Raw genomic sequence first — 24,465 nt, forward strand, 5'->3', positions numbered from 1 at the left:
TCTTGGTGTGGGAGTTCATCAGCTTGAAGAGGTGTTTAGGACTTTTATTTTTAAATTTTTCTGCAGTTTTCTTCCATTAGAAAATGAGATGGCATTAAGCTGTTTTAAAACCTCATTTTTTCCCAGCTATATAAATATATATTCACAATACTTTATATTTTTAAAACTCATTTCCTCTTTGCTTCGCTCCTTGAGATAAGTGAACTCTCCTCTATGTAAACTTTCTACCAGAATACTAACTACATTTTAAGCGGTATATGATTTAGAAGGTAATGAAATATCACTTTCTTTTTCTTTTCATTTTTTTTTTTTTTAATAAATAGGTTTTAAAGTGCTTTTAGCTGCACTTTAGCTTTTAGATTAAGAGATAAAACTGATGAAAGGGACACAACCTTCTGTCACAGGGCAGCATGGCGTTTGGGAGGTGAGGTTGTTTAAAATACCATTTTTATCTTCATTTCTCTTCATCGGGATGACTGTATTTCTTTACTGCATCCCATAAGGTACTTTATCTTTGCCCATAAATACATTTTCTCCCTTAAACACTGAATGCTTTCCTGTATGAGACATTGCATGTGTGCCTTTCTGCAATATTATGCATAATCAAATTGCAGTTATGGACAATAAAGACAAAAGGTGTCTTATTTTTTAGGATTGGATTTTCACAGAGCAAGTGCTTAAAATTTCTTTCAAAACAGGGTCTTCTTAAAATTGCACACCCAGCCTCTAAATGCCTAATGGTTGCTTCTGAATTCCCGCTGGTCCTACCTCAGCAAATGAACCCCCCAAAACAAGAACCCTACTCTCAGGGATCTTGTGTCCCTGTTCTTATTTAACATGATTTTTTCACTGGGGCTGAGAGCAAGGAAACCCAGTAAATAATACATTGGACAAACAGAGAAGATAACAAAAGGAAATAGTTAAGGTACTATAATAATTTTAGCCGTTCTTTTTTCAGGTCACTATAATCTGCCCAAAGATAACTAATTGTTCAAAGTAAACATTCCACTCCGACCACAAAAGGAATCCATTACACAAACATATAATTCACAGTCATTTTTAGTGGGTTGTAAACAGTTTGGAATGAGCATAAAATGGGACAAAAATCAAAGTGAGCATTTAGAAATGAAAAAGTGTTTGCTACAAAAGGTCAGTCCCTTTACTTGGCAAACTATGTAGAAAAGCCTGGGAAAATGTTGAACACACAAGCAGTAAGGGAATTTTAAAGCCAACAACCTCCCTGTTTCTTTAAACAGACATCGGAACCTATAACTGGATCCTGTCAAACAAACGACAGCAAAAAAACATAACAGCTGCTAAGAAGTAAAGTTGAAAGATAAAGTTTTCTAAGCTAAGAACCTTCTCAGAAGTGGACTAAAGGTCTTTCTTAAATCTTTAAGCAAGGTTATGGATCCCAGGGTGGCTTTTAGGCATGGAATCAAATATGTAATTTTGTGTATCATTCCTGTCAGAGCATCCTGTGCTCCAAGAAAAGCAACAGAAAACAATGTCTGCAATGTCCAGTTTAGAATGGAAACGGTACCTGTAATCATCAGCTTTGCTGCCTGCAGTGTCATTTTTCAAGTCGTTGAGGCTGATTTGAGAACACTAACTTGGATTTGGGAACGGAGGGAGAAAATGAAGGACATTTCAAAAGAGAGATGAAAGTTAAATTGTATTTCCCTGGAGCATTAGTACTATATTTCTTTACAAAACCTAAACTACACTGGATACCCTCGATAGGTTTAGGATACTGACTGCTTGGGGTGTTCATTTACTGTGTCATTAGACACACAGACAAATGATCATTGCCGGAAAAAAGTTTAGTATCAGACTGTTTTCACCCGATACAACATTACTATGAGAAGTACTGGATGGCATTTTGTTTAGGTACAATGCAGACTGATATTTTTGGGTTTTTTAAGCATTTTACTCATGCCTTTTGCATATTTAAAAAAAAAAAAAAAAGAAAAAAAAAGAGCCAGAACTTTTAAAGGGTCAGGGATAACAAAATCAGAAATGACTGGAAATAATATCTGGCCTAGAAACACTGAAATCTCGCATTGAGTCCCACCCTTGGCAGGAGTGCAGAACATGGGAGCTGTAGCACACGGGGAGGATTGTCCAAGGCTTTCCCTGCTGCACCCCCAGTTCGGGGTCGGGGACACCTACCGAACACTTTTTGGGGACAAGAAGAATTGTGGAAGACAGATTGAAGAAGGCAACTCATCAAATAGCCCCAGAAAAGCCTGAGATGCATCCAAGATAGGTGTTGATGTCAAAGGACTACACAGAAAAAATAAGGAATATGCTGCTCCATGAAAAATTTTCCCTCCAAAGCCCTGAAAATGTAGAAAGAAAGGCTAGAAATCTTTGAGTAGCCACTGCTTTTGCACAGATTTATTCTCTTACCCTCATCAGGTCACATCATACACGTGGGAGCTTTTTTTCTATTTAGGATATTGCATTGGATCCCAAGGGTGCACATGCTCTTTGCCTAAATAACTTTGATTTCAGTGGCATGGGTCTGTATAGCTAAATAGTCAGGACAAGAAGTTCATTAAAATATATGAATTAATAAATAATAGAGGATGAATGAAGAAAAACCTGAGCTTTCTTAAAAACAAAAAAAAAAGAATAAATTTAAATGTGATAATTGTCTTACAAGTTTACAAGAATGGGCACATTTTTGTTGCCTCTCTCTATTAAACTCTACTACCGGCCCTGCAAGATGGGTGAGTAAATGTAGAAAGACCTTCTGCTTCCCAGCCCTCTTTCAGTAACTAAAAATACCCATTAAAAAGGCTGAAAAAATGGAATTCACTGTTGAACAAGTGCATCCTTGTTGGAGAGATAAATATGCATTATGGTATAAGAATTTTTAGACCAGTCCTTATAAAGCACCCCTGTCCTACAGTGGTGGTGAAGCAAACAGTAGCCTAAGGGATAAATGACCAAAATCTGACCTAAGTTGCAGCAAAAAAATTTCAGAATAATTCCTTTGATTTCAATGTAGATATATATTTAAAATTAGTGTAACTAAACAGGGAATCTTACCGACATCTAATGACACCCTCTGCATTTTTAATCTGTGGGAGAATATTACTACAGTTGGCTACTGTATGTAACCTCATCTACACAGGAAAATGCACTAATTATTATGGTTTATTCAGATCGCTGCTGGACTTTTTGTGTACAGTGATAATGTTTAAAGAAAAAAGAAAAACAGATAGAATATCAATAGGTAAGTAAAAATCAAAACCATGAGCTGATAAATAAGAACACAACTGCTCAGAAAAATATGCGTGTATTGTAACATTTAGGGTTAGTCTCCTAAGGTCTTTTTTCCTAATAATCCTTAATCTTAAACGAAGCACGCAACTAACGTTTTGGTCCAGTTACAGTATGTAGATGATATATTTTCTAAATAGGAGGAAAAAAAAAGCTTTCCTACAACAGCCAATATGCCAGCTGTACCGAGTATCTAGGCCATCTTACTAAGACTATGAAAGTAAACATACAGTTTTCATTAAATGTGCCTTTCCCATAATTGGTACGTAAGTATTTCCCATGACTCTGCAGTTGAGTATCTTGGCTGGAGGCATATCTGGCCATTAAGAGGAGGCCTTCAGATCTGTTGAGTCTCAGCCATGCTGGGAGACTTGGCACCTCCACATGCTGCTTCCTAATACCAACCCCAGTATAAAATGTCATCAGAAGCTTGCATAAACATTGGACTTAGCTTCACATAAATTACTGCTGTCCTGAGATAGTTTATGCCAGAACTTAGTAAAAACAACACTTTGGGTAAATAGAATGCGAGTAAATGCAAGCGTCTTAATCCAAGAAAACGATAATAGAAAGCACTGTATATCAAATATAAACTCATAAATACAGTGATAAAATGAAATTTTTATCTTGTGCCGTATGATTAGCTTTTATTTACATATGCGACTAACTAAAAGGGGTAGACTTCTCGAGTCATAGCAAGTTTGAAGGAAACAGAAGAACAAAAATGCAATACTGCAAGGGATGAACTCCTCTGAAGAAACAGTGATATTTTAATTTTCTTCTGTGAACTTTTCTCTGATAATAAACAATCAGACAATAAACACTTAATTAGGTTTCTTGGATTTTTCTGTTCAGTGCAGCAGTGCAGAGACCTCAGGCCTCACTTCCCCTGGAGAAGTGGCCAAATACTGCAAAACACTTATGAAATATCCAGTGCATCTTTTGGAGAACCTGTGCTAAGAGTGTAACGAAACAGTCAAGGAGATGTGTTCTGCATGGCATGGCATTCTTATAATCTAATCTCTGTCTTTCCTTTTCATGTTCTGAATTTCTCCTCACAATTCCTCCTCTGTTAATAGTCACTTCACACATTTCTCCCCTTTCTTTGCCTCTTTCTTTATCCGGCCTCAACCTTCCTCCAAAAAACCAATGCTACTATCTCCCCCTACCGAATTATCTCCAGTTTGTTAGTCTATGACTTCCTGCCAATCATTCTGGGAATAATAATATCCCAGTGCTCTCTTTGCTGTGAAATTAAAGCATGAATTTCCCAGAGTTTGAAACTCCAGGGTAGTTTTTATTGCACCTTTCTCTATAAAACCAGGTAACAAAGATGGAATTAAAATAGCTTTTTCCTTTGTGGTTAACGGTCTAAGTATCTTTTTATTTTTCATTGGTTCTCTTGTTCTGAGACTCCAGTATATGGTAGTGACAATGGGTTCACCCAGCCTTATTCTGAAAATAAATTTTCTATCTTTTGCAAGATATATGTTTCCCCAGATCCCTGGAACAAGTTGTAAACTTGTAACAGATGGTGATGAAGCCTCACATTTTTATACAATACATTTTAAGATTCTGCATCTACCGCATGTACCTTCCAAAGAAAATGACCTTCAATGAGAGAAGATGCACTCTGAAGAAAGGAAGACAGGCAACAGTGTTAAGCTCATCTTTTTATACCATGAAAATTCTTATTAAATTAATCAAAACTTTTAATGAGGGTGAATACTTATTCCAATATTCTTACAATATTTTGGCTTTTTGAAATAACTAAAAAATTAGACACCTGCACACATTAAAAAAAAATAAAAATGTTCACACTAGAATAATTTATTCTGGTTGAATGCAATTCAGGACTTAGGAAAAAGTATTGGCATTACACTCACCAGAGACTTCAGAATGAGAGTTACTGATGTTTTATTGATGTTTAACATTTGCTTACCCAGAGAAAGACTAAAACAACAACATGTCAAACAAAATATAAGGAATAATCAGCATGAATAGGTACTATTAGTAAGAAAATGAAGATACAGAAGATACAGAATGTGATAGAGTTCAGTCCATATTTATATTGTATATTATAAACTGAACTGCCTGCCTATCCTGGCAATTCAGAGTTACAAGATTAAAGTTCTGATTACTGATAGAAAAAATAAAATAACGTTAAATATTAAGGTACTCACCTCTTTTTTCAACAGCTTTTATACACAGTCTTACAAACTGGGGGACTGTAGATTTCTCATGCTCACAAACCAAGTGCAAATGGGAACCAAAGATCTGATCTACATTTGGAAAAAAAAAGAGAGAAGAAGAATACATTAAAGCACATTATTATCTTTCTTCTGAGCTTTCATATTAATTAAAAACTCAGGTATCAAAGATGGGCAGACAAAGTTGGAAACAAATTTTTTGGAGTCCTAGTGATTGTTAACGCCTGTCCCATAACCAAACCTCTCAATACCTGCTGGCTCCTGACACTAAGGTTGAGCTCAACTTTAGTTTAGACCCTGAGCTTTCTAAGGCTTGGAAGCTGTGGTCTCTGAAGGTTGCTTGGACCTGAGTGAAGGCTATTCTAGAGATACTGCTCTGTACCTTGTTGAATCCCAAATCCTATGTGATATTAACTGTTGGCCCAAACTTGAAAGGTATATTGTTGGGCAACCTGTCTGTTCTGCAGATACAGAGTTCCACTCTTGCCATATATCACTGTAGGGATGCAAGGGCTTCATTACTTTACATCATTATGACTTGGTACAATTTAATCTCATCTTTACAAGAGGTTTTCTTGGTCACTAAATTGCCCATTAAAAAAACGGAATGTCCTGGTTGTGTTTTGACGAAGATTTCATCTTGCACTAAGTTCAACTTGTCAATTGTGTTACTTCTTTGATGAACAATCATTTAAGTAGATAATGCTACCTTTTAGTTTTTATGATTTTAAAGTTTTGAGCAACTTAGAATGTTGATCTTAAAACATATTTGTACAGGCAAGTTAAACTCCTCAGATTACTAATTAGCTTCATTTCCACTTTATATGTTTGAGAATTTATGAAAGGAGCAATCAGTAATGGGGATGTTGTCAGTTAGAATCAAAATTAATCAAAGAGATGAAAGAAACTACTCAATAGGAGCCAGTTAAATGCTTAAACAATAGGAGTGTGCTACCATCATTTATCCAAAGAGACAGTCTCCATATAGCATTTCAACAGACTAGTACATTTTGGAACTTGGCACAAAAGCTTTCGAAATTTTTGCATACATAGCTGAGGGGTATTAGCACAAGCTCGGGCTCTGCGGAGCAAACCCAACAAGCACAGTGACATGAAGAACAGCAGGAGCTCCTGCTGTCCTCTACAGATCCCATGACAATAAATATTTCCTCCATAGTCAGTCCCACCATGTGTCACCATAATCAGTTTGAAGGCTTCTTCCTCCAAGCAGTGCACCTTATTCTCATTAACAAGCAAAGCTTCACTTTCCTATTGTTAATCACTGCTATCTCTCACTAAGCTTAGATTTCAAGAGCAAACTGATTGCCTTTCCTTTCCTAATACCCCAGAGTAGAGAACAGTCAGGGAAACAAGGTGGTGTGCATGGGATGGTTTGGGCTTCTTGCATCAGGGAAGTTGAGGGTTGGACTAGATGATCTTTGAAGGTCTCTTAAAACCCAAACTATTCTATGGTTTCGGCACCTCCCAGTGCATGTGATCTACATTCTGGCAGAGTGCACCAAAGCCTGAATTAAAGTTAGTCGGAGTTTCGGCTGCAGAAGGGATCAGGGCCGGGTTCACAAAACTACGCTGAGGAAGATTGTGTGCATGTGTGGCGTTAAGCATTAGCGAACAGTCTGTTACATGTTTTGGGGTTATGTTTCTGACAAAGCACAGTCTGGTTACATTTTCTTCATAAAACATTTATAGCTGCCTTCAGTGGTAATTATATATACAGAGATTTATGATTAAAATGTACTAGCACTTCCTCTTTTGACATCTTAATTGTTTTTTATAATTTTAGCAAAGACCTGTCAAATTCTTTGCATAATATGGAATGGTCTCCAATGTAAATTATGTTAAAAAGAAGCAAAACTGTATCTTATTTGGTGGACAAAGACACTTGTAAACAGTTTTGGAAGCAAAACAGGCAAAGGACTGTGCTGTGTTTTGATGGCAACACATGAAGAACTGAAGAAAATTAATGCATGGGTGTTCAGCAGCTTCTCTTCTCTCTTATAACCTCTTTATTACCAGCTTCCAGGATTATTTTGGAGTTACTCTTTCAGTTCCCAGTATGAATGCAGAATACTTGGTATTTCTAGGAGGAAATATTAAAAAGGCTGGAAACTATTACACACTTCTCACCTAGTCCATTACTTCTTCTCTGAGTTCAGATTCTGTATCTTCTCCAGCAAAATGTTTAATCTCATTTTCCGTACCTTTCACTATATGTATATATTCACATCCCCTATCACACAGTTAAGCATTAAAACACCTCTTTAAAAAATAGGCACTCAGGATTTTCGTCTTGAATGGAAGGTGCAGCCAATCAGCATTAATTGTTGCTGAGCACCAAAAGAGACTAAAACAATGACACATAACAGCTTTGGATTTTTTCCCCCTTCAAGAAATTCGTGAGTATTTATAAGAACATGATCTCATCCAAATACTCTGAATTCTGGGTACTCCTGAACCACAATCTCCGTGACTCTCTCTAATCAACTGATTTTTTTGCAGAATCTGTTTCTGTACAGGAACATGGGAATGGCAGTAGCTACGCTGCCATATTTACACTCTTACAGGTCACAGGGATGGTTGAGGAAAAATCAGCTAAGATTTGTTTGGGCACCTTTGTTTGTTTTCCTTTGAAAATGAGGAATTATAGGAATGGCAACTTCCTAACTTTTGTTAAGTGGATTTATGTATAAGATTAAAATATTATATTCTTTTATAGGAACGTGTATATATTTTAAAACTAGCTTAAGGGGAAACAATCCAGAAGATTTTTTCAAAAAATAAGAACTGCTCCCAAAGGGATAGAAGAAGCAAAAAAGCCTTTGTGTGATTTATTTGCGATAAGGCCCTTTCAAAACTTCGGTTTTTATGACATAAAAAAAAAGATGTACACAACACTCCTAACCTCCTGTTATGACAGTTTATGTTTCCTATCCAGCTTATTTAACTCAAATGCCTGGGAAATAGACACGATTACCACCTTATGGAATGCTACTTAACTTTAAATGCTCCCCTCTGAATAGAAATCCACTTTATCTTCTCAGAGTTATTCCAGTTTCTCAGGAGTTATTTCCTCTATAGGCTCCTGAAATGCTCTTGTTTCATCATTTAAAAATTTAAACTAACAATTGTTCAGAAATATCTTTTATTAGAACAAAGGCAATTTCCCATACAGTGGATTCTGTTCACAAGAGCTTGTACAAAGGAGCTGCATACTATGCCCATATACAGCTTTAATCATTCACTCTTTCAGCTGTTATCAATTTAAAACCAATGAAACTCCCACACTGAGTCCATTTGAGCAGTCAATTTTAATATCTCGGGGCATCTGTAGTTATTCTGAATTGGCTGCAAAAGCAGAACTAACAAGTTAAGCTCTAACCATAAGTCTACATCAGGCTGGTAAACCATACATCAAACACAGACAGTTAGTCAATACTGTAGTATGAAAAACCAACAAGCATTTTTAAGAAGAGCAATATATTCATAATATGTTTGGTGGTATGGTTTACATTACACATCCCTGATATCTGCGCATTCAACTTTCTATTTAAGATGGTGGGGGGTGTGACAGCTTTGCACATGGATATAAAATGAGACACCAGAAGAGGAGGGAATGGACATTCGCAAGTTGTATAATATAAAATGATGATTACAGCTGCAATGAATTGCTCCTTCTGGTGAGCTTCAAGTTTTCCCAGAGCCTGACAGAGCTCCTTTTTTTTTTGGGTAGCTCTCGCAGGCTGCAGCAAAGCCACTAATTCTGAGCTGCAGAAATCTAGTCTATGGGAGACAATACTTCTGGAAGAGAAACAATTAAAACAAAATCACTCAAGCCACATCCTCACTGAGAATGTCATTGTTTAACTGGTTTTGGTGTACAGGGATGAGATGTGGCCACACTTGGAAAGAACTCCTTCTTCAGTGTTTTTTATTAAAAGAACAGGGAAGGCTATGGCTCATATGCCCGTTTCTCAGGGAGAAGCTCAAATTCTGACATGCAAGGAGAAGGTATAATGGTGTAATGCCCAAATTTTTAGAAACATGAATTATAGCTACACAATTCAGTGCCTTCCAGGAGCAGAGTTAACTCTACTACAACTGGATTTGAGCTGCTGGATTACCAGAGCTCTGTATAGACGTCTAAGTTGTTTGTTTTCTTTGTATCTGTTTGAACGTTGGGAGGGAAAAGGGGAAAAGAGAATGAAAAGCTGAAATAAAAGAGGAATGTACGGAGAGAAGAACAGAATAGTAGGCAGCACAGAGGTTAATATTTTTCAGGGAGAAGGGATGTGGTTGCAAAGGGCCATATTCTGGAAGGTGACTTCTACCTGCTCGTTCTGTAGCATCAAACATATGAAGTCAGACATTAAAATGATGCTGATCCCAGACTGGGGCTCCAAATAGTGCCATGATGCTTTTACAATAAGTGGGCCAGGTCCTCAGCTGACCAAAGTCAGGGAGACTGTCAGGGGAGCTGCTGTGATTTATGCGAGCTGGGAATCTTGCCAGTCCTTTTAACTTGGAGATTTACTATATATCGTTGATCTGTGGTGGTCATGAATTTAAAAAAAAATTACATTTGTGAACAGTTACTATTAAGTGGCGTATGAGCTACTAGATTTGTTTCACATTCTCAGAAAAATGGAAAATAGGGAGTACTGCAGACACTGGTCTCTTTTAAGAAATGATGGTGTTTTACTGGGAAAAGAGCTCATTTGAATTCAAAGAGAGCAAGTCTGCTGTGCTCCTCAAAGCATGCATCCAAAAATGAGACATTTTAAAATTATCTGAATTATTTCTGACCACCATGTCAAAGGAAAAAAAAGTAAATTACTTTGCCCAGTGTTTGGTCATCCCCAGGGTTTGGGAAACATACTTCCGAAAGTCCACATAGTGGTTAAAGAAAGAAAGAAATACCCTTGTGACTCACTGTCCCTGCAACTCAAAGGAAACAGTTCCTAACTTTCCCAAATTATTATGGGCACCAGATTACTTGCTAAATTCCTGCATAACCCAGAAGAATTACAGAACACACCAAAGGTAGGTCTTAATCTACTCTTTTGGACTTCTCATGAATGTTACACTCGTTACATTGAACTGCTCCGAGGTCCATTGAGACATATGAGACAATGAAGACTTTTCTCTTGTCTAGAAAGAAAATGATTGGTGATCTCTATGCTGCTATCTGCACAACCACCAACATATGCTGAGCCCTGTTCTATAGGCTATCAAGCCAAATCACAGCTAGTTCCTTTCACTAGCAATTGAGTGGCTTTTATTTTCGTCTTGAAAAAGTTGTAACCATTCCAATTTTTATGCTGTTTTGGGTTTTGCCTTGACTTAAGAAATGAATTCACTGAATTTATTGAAACTCCTTTGGTGTCTGTCTTTTGGGGCAGGAAAAAAAAAAAGCAAAACAAAAAAACACGCCCCCCCCGAAAAACAGATAAATTTCTTGCCAGTTGCATCGCTTTTTCCTCATTTCCCACAGTGTCATTTACGTTAAGTTGTTACTCATGCTTTTTTGCCATTTACTGAAAGTGTATTTTGTGACAGTCTATTGCCAAAACAACCACGAGAGCTTTAAGATCACAGTTTCGCAGAAGTATTTTTTGTGTGTGTGTGGACTAGAAAGGCTCAGAAATCAGGAGGTTAGCAGGCCAATATCAAGTTGAAGGTTGGCAATTCGTTTTGGGTAATATTAAATCATGACAAAGCTCAAACATGAAGATCAAAGTTCAATTATAGACTATAAAGTAGTTTTAAAGGGGAAGATTTATATATTATTTTTCTAGCATATTAGTGCAGATTCTGTAAATTCTGAAAATATTTCAGTCCCAAGGAACTGAGGACCCCCTGCCCCAGCATATAAATTTCAACATAGTTATTCTCGAAATAACACTGTTAATATGGCAGACATGGAACACGCCTCTTATTTGCTGTTTCTAGGTTTGCACGGATATTTGTGTGGATATATATGAATATAAGCGTGCATATAGATGTATACATGTTACACAAAGATACTGTATTACTGGTCATCTCAAGAACTACTCAAAATGCTTTCAGATCAAAGAAGTATGAGTGAGATGGAATGAGGAGGACTGATAATCTTCATTAAAGTTCTCACTGGAGAATAAAAATCCCCAGTCACCAGCCCATGGCAGTGAATGGAGCCAACGTGCTGTTCCCATTCTGGCTTCTTCTGCGCAAAGGACTAGAAAGCAAATGGGACGGCAATGACAAAAATAACTTTTTGACACAGAAAGTGTTGGTGTGTCTTCATTTTAGATCAACGTGCAACTCACACTTCGGTCTGCTACATTCCATTGTCTGATTATTATCCTCCTACTTCTCAGTCTTCCCATTTGTTAACTAACTGCTTCATTTACTACACAGATATTTGCTACATCCTACATAAGCAAAGTTTGGTTAAGAGTTAAATGACAATCACATAATTTCTAGATTTTCCGATAACAGTGTTGGCAGAACAAAGTACCCCAGGAGATCAAACTGCTATTTAATTTTGAAGCCTCTATTCCCAAATTTGGTTAATGTGGAGAAATGTGTCAAGTCTTCTGGCCAAGTGTGTACACATCAGTGACTAACAGAGCACAGAACTGTGTTTAAGTGAACTTACCACCTTAAAATGTATTTACTCATGACTATAATTTATGTGTTAAATTTATTGGAGTTTTGGTTCCAATGTGACATACAATGTAAAAAATCAATATACATTTGAGAGCTTTATAGTGCCCCTGGCAAATATGAATAGCACTTGATGAAAAGTGAAGGTTTTCACAGCACCTACAGTGCCACTGCATTGGAGTAATTAACACCACACGCTTCACAGATATTTACATCAATTCTTCACTAGCACACAGAGCAGCTCTTTGTCAGAAATTTGGTACTGAGATGTCCTGCAAGGCTTTAGACACACTTTTATTACGAGCCCCTATTTTAAGGGATTTACAGTTCTGACAGAAGTATTTCCCTATGGGATAAAAGTTAGTATGTATGTTCTCAGAGCTGGAGGAATTTTTTCTTGTAAAAATTGGTTAACATTTTTTCCCTTAAGAAATGAGCAAATAAATAGTTTTGAGAGGTTTCTGCAACCATTTAAGTCACCTTTAGAAAAATAAATAGATGCATCTTATAATACAAAATTTGGCGAGCTTTGCATTTTTAATCTGGATGGTTGCATTTTGTGATTTAAAAATATTCTAATGTGAGCCTAAAAATTAACATTTAAAAGTGGTCTCTGCATAAGCAGCGCAACTGCATTTTCATAACATTTTAACAGATTAAGGGATAAACTCTGGTGAAGACAATGAAGGAACCTTATCAAATAAGCATTTCATATAGACTTACCGTAGATTGGAATTAAGCTGTGCTAACGAATCCTGCCTCATTTGCATGGCCAAAACCTAATCCTAATGAAACTTCATGGTAGATAACTAACATGTTTTCTTCATGGTAACATTAGTTTGGCAATAAAACCGTGCTGGGTACCAGTTCTGAATTACTCTGTCACAAATCATGCATCTTCGTTATCCATGGAAGAGTACCCCAGGTAGAACCAAGCTATGTTTATGAATCAAGACTTTAACGCAACTGTAGCCAAAACCAAACGCATCTGGCTTTCCTAGAGAGATATATTAGGGGATGGATTTGAGTTATGCTAATGAATCTGGATTTGTTAGCAGGGATCACTTCTGATCCCTGTGTAACACCACAGGAGATTCATCAGCCACACTTTATTAAACTAAAAAATAACCCCTTAAATCCAGAAATTAAAAGGCTATAAATTACTACTCTATTACTGTAATAACTGAAACAAACTAATATGATGCATTCAAATCCCACCCTCAACCCACAGAGTACTTCAAAGAGGTAAAACCCTCCAATATACTGAAATCAGATACTATGTATAAGGACAGATCCTGAAAGTTTTGTGAGTGTGCGCACACCTCACACGCATATATTTACATATAAATGACATTTTTTTAAGTCTCTGTGACAGTTAGAAGCAGAAGCCCATCACTAAGGCTTGGGATTTAATGTAATTAAGACTTCCTTACAGTAAGCAATATGGCACTGAACATTTCTGCATCTCTCTAAAACGTAAGAACTTAATAAAATCTTCTCCCTCTCTCTAGACACAGGCCCAGTTGGTGTTTAACTCTAGAGGTTGCTTTGGCTTTTGCTGGCTGGGGTCAATCTCTTGGCTCAGGAGAGACAAGTTTAATACACACTAGCAACACCCCTTGCCATTTTTGACACACCACTGGAAAACTCACATTCCAGCGATTGACAGGGGTTGCTGGCAAAATGCCTCTTTCTAGTCCATTTGCATGTGCAGTTGTGGGTTTCACACATAATAATTTGGGAGTGTGTAAATTTTTAAAGCATTATTCCAGACAGTATTTGAAAACATGGCTTTGTTTGATTATTAGTGGTCGGAACTCTACTACGTTCAAGTTAACTACCAGCTTCTATAGCAAAACTCCTTCAATAAACTTACAATGTTTTATCTAAGAAACAGGTTTTTAAGGATATGTGAAAGTGATGGCTGACCAAGTTAGAAAAATAGAAATTAGAATAGGAAAAAATCACAGATTCAAAGCATTCATTATTCACTGGCATGTATTTTAAATTGTTTAAAATATTTTGTTGGCAAGTTAGAAAAATAATGAGAGAAGACAGCAGAAAGTATTCCAGTCTACCCTAGAAAACAAATTAGTCAGCACATCATCTGAAGTTCTTACTTTGGATTCTAAAATATAAAACAATATCAACATCCTTTTCTTAAGAAGAAATGCAGACGTGCAGCAAGTTGATTTGCAGCGTGCATTGTGAGTACTTGCATTAAATGGAATGGTTTCTACCACATGCACACCATAGCAGAAAGATTGAAGCTGTAGTCAGATAGCACAGAGATAGATGTAACCATACACTGATTTTTTCCTTACAGTTCAGCAGTGTGGGATACACCAACAAAACCATGTCTAAGAAGTATTTGTCCAATTTCATTAAACTGAGAACGAAAAATTAATTTTGACCCCAAAAAGATACGTAAGACCGAACACACCTTTAATAATTCCCTTTTCTTGCAATGTTTTCAATGAAGGTCTTCGGGAGATGAACTTCTTTAATCTGCTTTTAACTCGGCTTCTGTCATTTGTGTCAGAGGCACTGTAGTTCAGTCTGAAAACTAAAGAAAATCAAAAGAAAAAGCTTCAGTGAAACAATATTTTTAAACTAATAGTATTTTGCTCAGCTATCTTCAGAAAATAATGGTTATAGCTACCCTAGTAAAATCATGCGGTAGGTCAGCAACGTAGCTGGCTGGATAGTACAAAACATCTGATTGATACTTCTGTGAATAAACATGATGAGTTCACTCTGCTGGTTATTCACAGAGTTGTATTATTTATTGCCCATAAGTATCTGGATGGTGACCAGTTTACTCATGAAATGTTCACGAATCCCACAAGTTTCACATGGATGATTTTTCAACTAAAACTCCGGACTCCAAGTGTGCTATGCACTATTAGCCATACACTATGTGTTATGAGAAAGGATGGATGGTTACACCACTAGTGAAGGACTGAATTCTCTTGCCAAGATGGATTAAGCGTTATATATATATTTAATGCAGTTATAGAAAACATGGCTACATGCCATGAAATGTGTGCAAGATGCATTAATTTATGGAAAGAAAAGTATTCCCGTCCTAATGATTATATTTATTATATTTAGGCATTTACCAAACTGAGAAATGTTTTGAGCTCGATTTATTCCTCCTCTATGTCAAAAAGACATAGAACCCAGCTGCATAAAATCCCCTGGAGGAAGTTTCAAAGGCATAAATTTAACTTTTTATCTGCTGAGGTGCTTACAGGGCACCGCCATAGCTATCAAAAAAAGCAGTTTTAGTAGGAACGAGAAACTCAGCACTCCAGGCTGGGTGTTACAGAGGCAGCAATAGTGCCATGAGTAGACTTTGTCCAAAGGTTTCCCTTAACACGCTGATTTTTAAAGTTTAGTAACAAATCACCTCCTCATCACCTTTGAATAAACCTTATCCTGTGTCCTGGGTGCTCTCACCCTGCCAATGCCCCCAAAATGCTGAGCAGGAAAATGGGACAGACAGAGCTGTACAGATCTCCCCATCCAGACTGAATCTCCCTTGTAACGCAGTGATCTTTATACAGGGAAACCAAGGGAAGAGAGATAGAGCAAAAATAAAATGATCATCAATATAATTGGGCTATTCTGTAGCAAGAAGTTCTGCATAGGTTATAAACAGCAGCAGAATATTTAAAGGTGCACAATTATAAAACAATGGCAAGCTAAAATGACTGGTTAAGCAACAGTAACAACCCCACAATATCGTGGTTTACATTACAAATCGGATTTTAACAGCCAAACTTATAAAATGGTTTATGCTTTGCTGTTGTCAAGGGAGAAAAACTTGCCAAATTGTTCATTTTAAGTAAATAGAACATATCCAATTAAGGAAAGCAATATTTAAACACATGCCTATGATGATCAGAGCATAGCTTGCTTCTGATTTCACTACTGATTTTAACAGAAGAGTGCTCCATTTTCCCACAGCACTAAAATGACCCCACACATACTTCCACAAATTAGTAATCACACAGGACACATAAAGGGACACTTTACTGGAAAATACACAGCCTGGTACAATAATCCATCACTTATGAAAAATAAAATTCACATTTTTTAATGGTAACATTCTTGGAGTGATGTATCATAGAATATAAAGATTAGCATTCAATTGATGGTTGGTGCTTTTTTAACATTATAGTGGAGGACTTTTTGTTCAATATTGAGCAATCCTTGGCAGGGACAAGCTAAAATTCCAAGTGACTTGGCTGTGCTATAAAAAGAACAACAAATGGATGTTTCTAATTCTGCATCTTAATGGTACTTTGAAATAGTGAAGTGAATTGTATTTAGTTTGAGGACTCTCTTCTTGCTTGGGGTCATTTTGTCCATAGCAAGTCATATTTTGGTGTGGGTTTCTTTGTGACTTAAAGTGAAGATCCCCAGTGCAAATGATGCAGGAGTGAAAATGTCTTAAGTCACTTAAGATGCCTGCCACATTCCCCATTCTGTGGGACTCTGAAGCGTTTTATGCCCACTTGAACTACATGCTTAGTTCTAAGTATACATCACATTTGTTAAGATATTTTAACTGAAGTGAATGTGGTCGTACTGCAAATAGCAGGACATGGGATCTATGACTTGACAGGTACGGTAAAGATCCCTCTGTTTAGAAAGATACATTAACCCAGCTGGATGTGTTCTATCTGAAACAGCAATTACGGTGTTAAAACTACATCTAGAGGTAGGAATAATTACTGTAATGGATCCTTTCTATGTTCCATGTTGTACTGTATAGCCCATAGTTACAAACAGCAGCAAAGCTAATTTTGATTGAATTACTTATTCTATTAAACATGTGTGAGTCACCAGAGGGAAACTTCAAGCCTTCCAGAAATTCAGGGGTTTAAACAGCATGTTCCAAAACCAAGTTTAGCCAGAAATATTCTTGTTGGGATCTCATTTAGAAATTATCCTTCTCTTGCCAAACCATTCTTCTCGCGATATACCCACATTAAAATGACTTTGATATTATATTTGGAAATACAAAGAGGATCAAATATTATTTCCAAGAGATAAAAAAAAACCAACAAACAAACCAGTTTTAAACTCAAAAAAACCCAATAAATCTGTTTTGGAGTACGTTCCTTTTTAAATTTCAGATTCTGGATTTGACCAGAAGAATCCTCCATGAAAGAGAGCTGGCATATGTCAAACAACATAAAAAAGCGGAAAGCAGTTCCCATACAAAACTGAGATACTTAAGGATCTAAGTTTAAAATAATAGGAAATAAATCTACTGCTTATTCTACTATATATTCTCTGGTAGAAACTGTACAGGTGCATCATTTGATTCATTGTATTCTAGCCTTATTATTCCTAATAACATATAAAACCCGGGAGTATCGTGCAAAACCACAAAATAAAGTCTTCACAAGAGCTTTTACACAAGAAGACAGGTGAAAGGGAAGAATTACTGCACAGTCACACAGTTCTGCAGAAACAATACCGTCAGAATCAATGGAATTTTGAGATGTACAGGCGAAGAATTGCTTGCTATAATTTAATGCAGTAAATTGTATCTACGATGCAATGAGAGTAAACATATTATAATTTCAGCAGGATTAAGCAGTGGCTAACAGATTTACAAAGGGAAGTTACAAAAGCCTTTCTCCAGGGTTTTGGCAAGGCCACAACTAAAAGAACCAGGAAAGGCTCTAACATTTTCAAGGCAAGGATCAAACTTTTTATGTGGTTACTTTCTGTGAATTCAGTAGACAAACTAAACCACAAGTCGTATACCTAGACAATATATTTCTAGTCGACTGCTTTTCCTGGGTGTGATGTTCTGGGCAGAGCCTGAATGATTCAGAAAGTGAAATATTTTAATATGTACTAAACAGCCCCATATTTTATTGGCAAGGTTTTGTAACTCCATATAACATGATCTTACATTCCTTCCGATGACTTTTATTTCAGCCTTAATTTACAAAACATCTCTACATATTCCCAGGGGTTTACCTATGATTAATTCCTGCCAGGTACAGTATATCTGAACACTTCTAACATGTTGAAAGCATTGGTTTTTGAAGAACTATCCATTAATGACTTTCTGAACTGTGACAATGGATATTGACAGTGCTTGTCAGACTAAAGCACTATTGATTGCCTCACATCATGTGTATAGCAAAACCAATTTCTTCCAAGTACCTCTTCCTAACTGAAATACATTATTATGGTGCCTGTCTGTTTATTATACACCCAAAACTATTATATGTAATTCATTTGCATGGAAAGGGCTCATATAGAATGAAGAGCAGCAGTGGGAGTGGAAAAGGCATTAAGAGATTCAAATAGTTTTAGAGTAGTACCTTCGCTTCCATTAGCCTTGTTCTGCAGGAGTAAAACCCCACAAGTCATCTGGACCATGTGAAATTTATTTAATACTCTTCAGGACTTCAAAATCTTGGGAAGTTCTTAGAAATTGAGATGACTTGTAGTATAATGATAACGTCCATAAACAGAGATTTAATAATTCTTTTCACAAGAAACACTAAAAGGGACAAGCTTGATCATTCAAAATACAGAATATGCTGATCACAATCCTAGATGCAACTTTCTTAAAATACAAATGGGCTAACTGTGGTCTCTAATTGTCTTAAATTAATCATTTTCTGAAGTGCTTTACAGATTCGTATCCAGAGTCCTAAGCAGCATCTTGCAAGACTGAATCAAAGCTGAGATGGCAAAAGGGGAGGCAGAAGTAGGTTTCTATGACTTTGGCTAATGAAAGTACCAGTCTGACAGCAGAACTATCACATATGTGTGAAAATATTAATTTAAAGGAATTCATTAGTTAACTAATTAATTTCAAGTAATGGGAATGCTTAATTGCTGGGTGTCTCATCCTTCTGAAGAAATATATCTTATCAAGCAGAGGCGTATGATTATGCCTACATTCCAGGCAATACTAATTTAAAAATATACAATGACTCATGACTAAGTTTTATTAGATTTCATTGGAACTCAGAATTCAACATGTCTTCAGACTCTTTTTGGCCTGTACCAGATGTGAAACTACTGCTAGTCCTTTGAGGACATTTCTTAGGAAGAGAATGCATTATTGCCTGTATAGTTGATCAGTTTTTCAATCAGCATTGAAATTTTGAGGGTGCAGAACCAAGTCCCTACATCCTTCCTTTCCTTTCTGATGGTCTGAGATGGTGTCAGTACAGTCTGCTTACTAAGGATGAACAACTCATTTCACCTTCTTTATTGAGCTAAAGACTTTCGTCAGTCATCCTGTTTCATCCCTTAGTGTAATTCCTGGGCAGGTCTCTTGAGTTATCTCCACACTATAACTACAATATCTTTTTTGTAAAAGAGTAAAATGAGAGGCAGATACACAATCTGCTTAAAACCGCTAAACAAATGATCTGTGGGTAAAATGCAGGAATCAGGCATTACCCCTAATCCCTATGTTTATGATAAGCTTTAAAATTACAGGTTTTATGACTACAGAGCATAGACCCAAGAACTGCAGCATCAGGTGACAGAATGAGCATCACCGGCCAGGAGATGCTGGGGAGATTTGGTTTGCACAGGCACAAAAGAACCTGAAGTCAATCAAGTTTATGGGTTTAGAACAGATATTTGCAAATATATCTGCATTTGCAGATGTTTATGAAGCAAGCTCAGAAATAAACAATAGGAAAAAGAAAATAGCGATTATATAGCACAAATAATTTTTCTGTAATATGACAGCCTAACAACTTAAGTGCTCAGTAGTGTCATTACACTTTGTGAAATTTGTGTGCATTAGCAGTAAAGATTCAATAAAATGACTATATAATTCATATTTTGCATCATGCTCTGATACATATAAATTTTTTAAAAAATTTTGTCCTCCATTAATAATAACTGGAAATAAATGAATAGTGTGTTAAATATCACTACATGCTTACATTGTGAAACAAACTGGCAATCCCCACATGGCTTTTCTTAATGGTATTTCTACTGCAGATATTTAGAAAAGTAATATTTCTCAGTATGCATTTGATTTATAAAGGGAGATCATGCCAAACTAACCTGATGTCTTTCTTTAATAAAATAGATAGGGTGGTTTTTTTTAGAAAAGGAAAATGCAATAAACCGGACTTCATTTGTACATTTAATATGATGCCAAATGGGAAATAATTAGTTAAACTAGAGAAGACGGAGAGAATTGAAACAATAACTGTGAAGTGACTAAATAAGGTATTAAAATGAGGTTTGTTGAAAGGAGAACTACTGTATTGAAAGAAAGCTACCAGTGCAAGTCCTTAAATATTCTTGGAACTGATCTTTGTGTTTTCATTAATGACTTCAACAGAAAAAGTATGAACATTCAAAAAATGCTGGTGACTCAAGGCTGGGAAGCATCAGCAGTTCAGACAAGAATCAGGATATCAGACAAAATCTTAGTGACTTTGAGACTGGATACTGGAGAAACCAGATTAGACCTACTGCTGCCCAATGCATGGTTAGAGATAGATGAATACAAAATATTTCTCTTACGAGTATCAACCTTGGACACTTGTGTGTGAGGTGGAAATTTGTTCCAGAAAAGGTGCAGACAATGGCCATGAGAAGTACCAGGAGAATGGGGCTGCGGAGCTTTCCAAAGCAGATGGGGAGCTTGGCGTGTTCGGCCACCTAGAAAAAGGCTGAGAAAGGCTGTGATTGTTCTCTACGAATTTGCTGATGGGGTTGGGAAAAGGAGCAGGAGATGAGAAGAGGACAGCAGGGAGGGAGAAGAGCAGTTTAAACTGAAGAACAATGTTGGCACAAGAATAAATGCGTATAAACTGGCCATAATACGAAGTTCTAAAACACCCTTTCAAAGAAGCCATGGTGGCAAATAAAACTAAAAGAATTTAAGATGAAGCTTAATAAATTTAAGAAAAAGGACACAAAACACTGTACCTTGTCACAGGAGGGACTGGACTAGATCACCCAGGACACGCCAAGCCTTTCTTTCCACAATTTTTTGGGGTATTGTCACAATATTAGAAATGCTGTTATACACACTTAACTTGAATATAAAAAAAACACAATGCCAGAAATCAATGAGTTCTGTTTTATTCATGCAGTATGACCAGTTTATGTTCATCTAATGTAAAACATGTGGGGCTTGGATGAAATCTGCTGCAGTACACAAAGTCAGGCTGTTCAGGCTCGAGGAACAGAGAGCACAGCACGTTTGGGAAGGGGAAACTGGTCTCTCCAAGCTCGTGTCAAGGATTAGGACTCTTGACACAGTTTCTTTGTATGAAGTAACTGCAGTTCTTTATGTCCTTCATCCCCCTTGAAATGATGAGGGCAATTTTGTATGAACTCACATCACCGGATCTCGAGCCTCCCTCAGTAGCTGCTTCCTGTAAATTTTCAGGTAAAGAGTGATCTAATTATAGATTAATATGGACAAAAGGCAGACACATGATGGAGATGCTTTTTGCATTTGATGTACTTCCCTGCTTTAGGTTGTTAAAATCCCCAGGAAAATGCTGAATAACTTGGAAGGTGTAACAAATAGGAGTTGAAGAATGGTCCTGGCCCTTCACCACCTGGGTGACTCAGTGCCATCCTGTGCCAGTCTCCTCCCACTCATATAAAACATGACAGTTATTGAGGAAAAAATAGCAATATTTGAATTAATGACTTTGGAAGTTAACATATGTAATACAAAAATATTATTTAAGCAGACTTCCCAAAAGAAAACAAACACACAAGGAGATGGAGAAAGGAACTGAAGATGATTTCCAGATCACGTTGAACAAGTAATGTACAACAAGCGACGTAGTCAGGGTTTTTTAGAATATGGAGCTCTGTTTGTTTTCTTCTGTCATGGAATATATGTCAATAACTTTCAAGTCTTTATGCTTGCCTCCTGACTGAGTCAGCCTAAAAAATCTTTTTCAGCCTTTTGCAAATAATACAAATAGTCATCACGTCCACTAAATTGTCAGGCAAAGGACAGAAAAATTATATGGTTTCTTTTTCTAACAGGAGCACCAGATAGACCTGAGTGGCTGGGTACTACCAGCCATGTGTGCACTTTTAACTTCGAAACCTACATATAATTCTGCCTTATGCTTTGGAAAACAAACTAATTATCTGTAGAGAACAAGGGAGACTTGGCATTGCTGTATTTATATCACCCTTGTTAAGAATCATACAAATGATTCATATATTTAAATTTAGACACACGCTTGGATACCTTGTTGAATCTTTTATTCAGATTTGATCTTATGGGACCTTTCCAGAAAGAATATCATACCAAAGAATTTTCTTTTTATTGAGACTCTTATCAATTATATTTTTTACTTCTAAATTTAAAAGTAAATTATTTTAAAATTTAATTATATTTCCATTGTACTCAGCCTCCAATTATGTTTATAACCTTATGGTTTTGACCCATGATGAACTTCTAATGCTTCTCATACAATAAAGAGTAAAATTAATTCATAGCTCATAAGTTATGAAAACCAACATATTAAAATTGTTTATTGCCAATGAGAAATGGCAATACCATTAGTGACATTCATCTATATTGTTTCAAACCACTAGTTCTAGTGTATTTTTCTCTTTCAATACAGCAAGCTTAGTACTTTCCAGTGAATGTAGGTATGATATTTTATGAAGAAGAATGGCATACCTATTATCTTCAAACTAATCAACAAATATCTAGCCAAAGATCTGAAATCCATTTGCTGTACTATGCTGCTTTGTCGACTATTGAATTACTTCTACCTCAATTAAATCATTGGAGTAAGAATAACTGAACAAGAGATCACACATGAGTTCATTCTTTAAAGGAATAAGTAGATTTAATAATAGTTTTTACATCTTACCTTAAAAGAAAGTTCTGGTAAGAATCTCCAACATCCATATTCACATTAACATAAACCTTAGACAAGGGGTGTCAAACTTATTTTCACCAGGGGGGCACATCAGCCTTGCAGTTGTCTTCAAAGGGCCAGGTGTAATTTTAGGACTGTATAAATTTAGGAGTAGCTTCATTGTAGGAGCAGTTACATTTATACTGTTTATGAGTTCGACACCCTTGCCTTAGTCAAAGTGACCTTTACTGCCATCAACTTCATTTTATATTTCTATAGAAATTATTTCTGTTTGTTAAAACACAAATGATTTTCAAACTTTTCAGTAATTACAGCTCTTAGCTTACAAACCAGCACCAGGAAAGGTGCTTTAGAATTTGTGTAAAATATACATAAAGACGCAAAGCAGAACAAGTGGAAGCTACAACTTTTTTGTGAGCCTATCCAACGTAGGCTACCAGCGGGTAAAGGTGCCTTGTAAGATACGCCATGGGTCAATCTCTTTCTTGGGCTGAGACAGTGTAATTACAGTTAGAAAAAGGAAAGCTCAGAAAGAAGATTTGGGTATATTTAGCCACGTATTATATTTGTTTATCTTGTAAATTTGACCACTTACCTGAAAGCTCTTATTCCAGTGTGTTTAAGTAAGATGTGGGTTTTGTTAGCATTGATTTTGACAGTATTTGTTCTTCTAATAAAGATCAGGTCATACAGTTCAGCTGTGTAATGGCAAATAGAAACTATACTTTGCCCCCTCCCTTCCTTGTGCTACCGAGTGCAGCTTTGGCCAAGGCAGTCTGAAAACAACAGCACCCACCCACTCTCCTTATGATCTGATGGTGGCTCCTTCTCACCACAAAAACAGCATGAGAGTAAGATCTGGGTCAGTTGAGCTAAGACATGAGTCCAAAGAGGACACACAGATGTGTTCAGTTGAAAACATGAGTAACTGGGACCCCCAAAACGAGCATGTTTACACTGCTAGTGCAACACGTTTGCTGCAGAAGTAGCTGGGACCCCAAGTCCACCCATCCCTTGCATAGGGGCTTGAAGGGGCAGACCTCCAGAGATACTGCAGGGTGTGCGGTGACACCTAATACTTCATCCCATCTCCAGAACAGCTGCACTGGAACAAGCTGCCTGAGCAGGCAAATAATCACTATATATCATGATCTTTTTCCTGAAATAAAATCAGGCCATCATAACAATATTGAGACACTTCAGTCATCTCCATGTGGGGTTTGCATGGGTGCACTGACTTGGTGTTTGACGAGCCGTAGTTAAAATTCAGACAAAATGTTAAAAAACCACAAAAGAAGACTGTTTTAGTTTAAAAGTTCCAGCTGACAAACTGCACAGGGGCTTAACCTACTTTAGAACATGTTTAATAGCATAATTTAGTCTTTAAAAAGAAAAGCAAAATAACTAATGAT

The 24,465-nt window shown here is 36.7% G+C and overlaps 1 protein-coding gene across 2 annotated transcripts in view; it reads right to left on the bottom strand.

The window, feature by feature from the left end:
• Positions 1-24,465, bottom strand: part of ARHGAP15 (Rho GTPase activating protein 15) — a 324,812-nt gene that overhangs the window by 121,650 nt on the left and 178,697 nt on the right. For both annotated transcript variants that reach the window (XM_065840373.2, XM_071810688.1), the window contains exons 9-10: positions 14,611-14,733; positions 5,475-5,573 (exon numbers count right to left, since the gene is read on the bottom strand). In XM_065840373.2, coding sequence (XP_065696445.1) covers positions 5,475-5,573; positions 14,611-14,733 — 222 coding nt within the window. The remainder of the gene's footprint in view (positions 1-5,474; positions 5,574-14,610; positions 14,734-24,465) is intronic.

This window comes from Patagioenas fasciata, chromosome 7, assembly GCF_037038585.1.
Source record: "Patagioenas fasciata isolate bPatFas1 chromosome 7, bPatFas1.hap1, whole genome shotgun sequence".
Classification (NCBI taxonomy): domain Eukaryota; kingdom Metazoa; phylum Chordata; class Aves; order Columbiformes; family Columbidae; genus Patagioenas; species Patagioenas fasciata.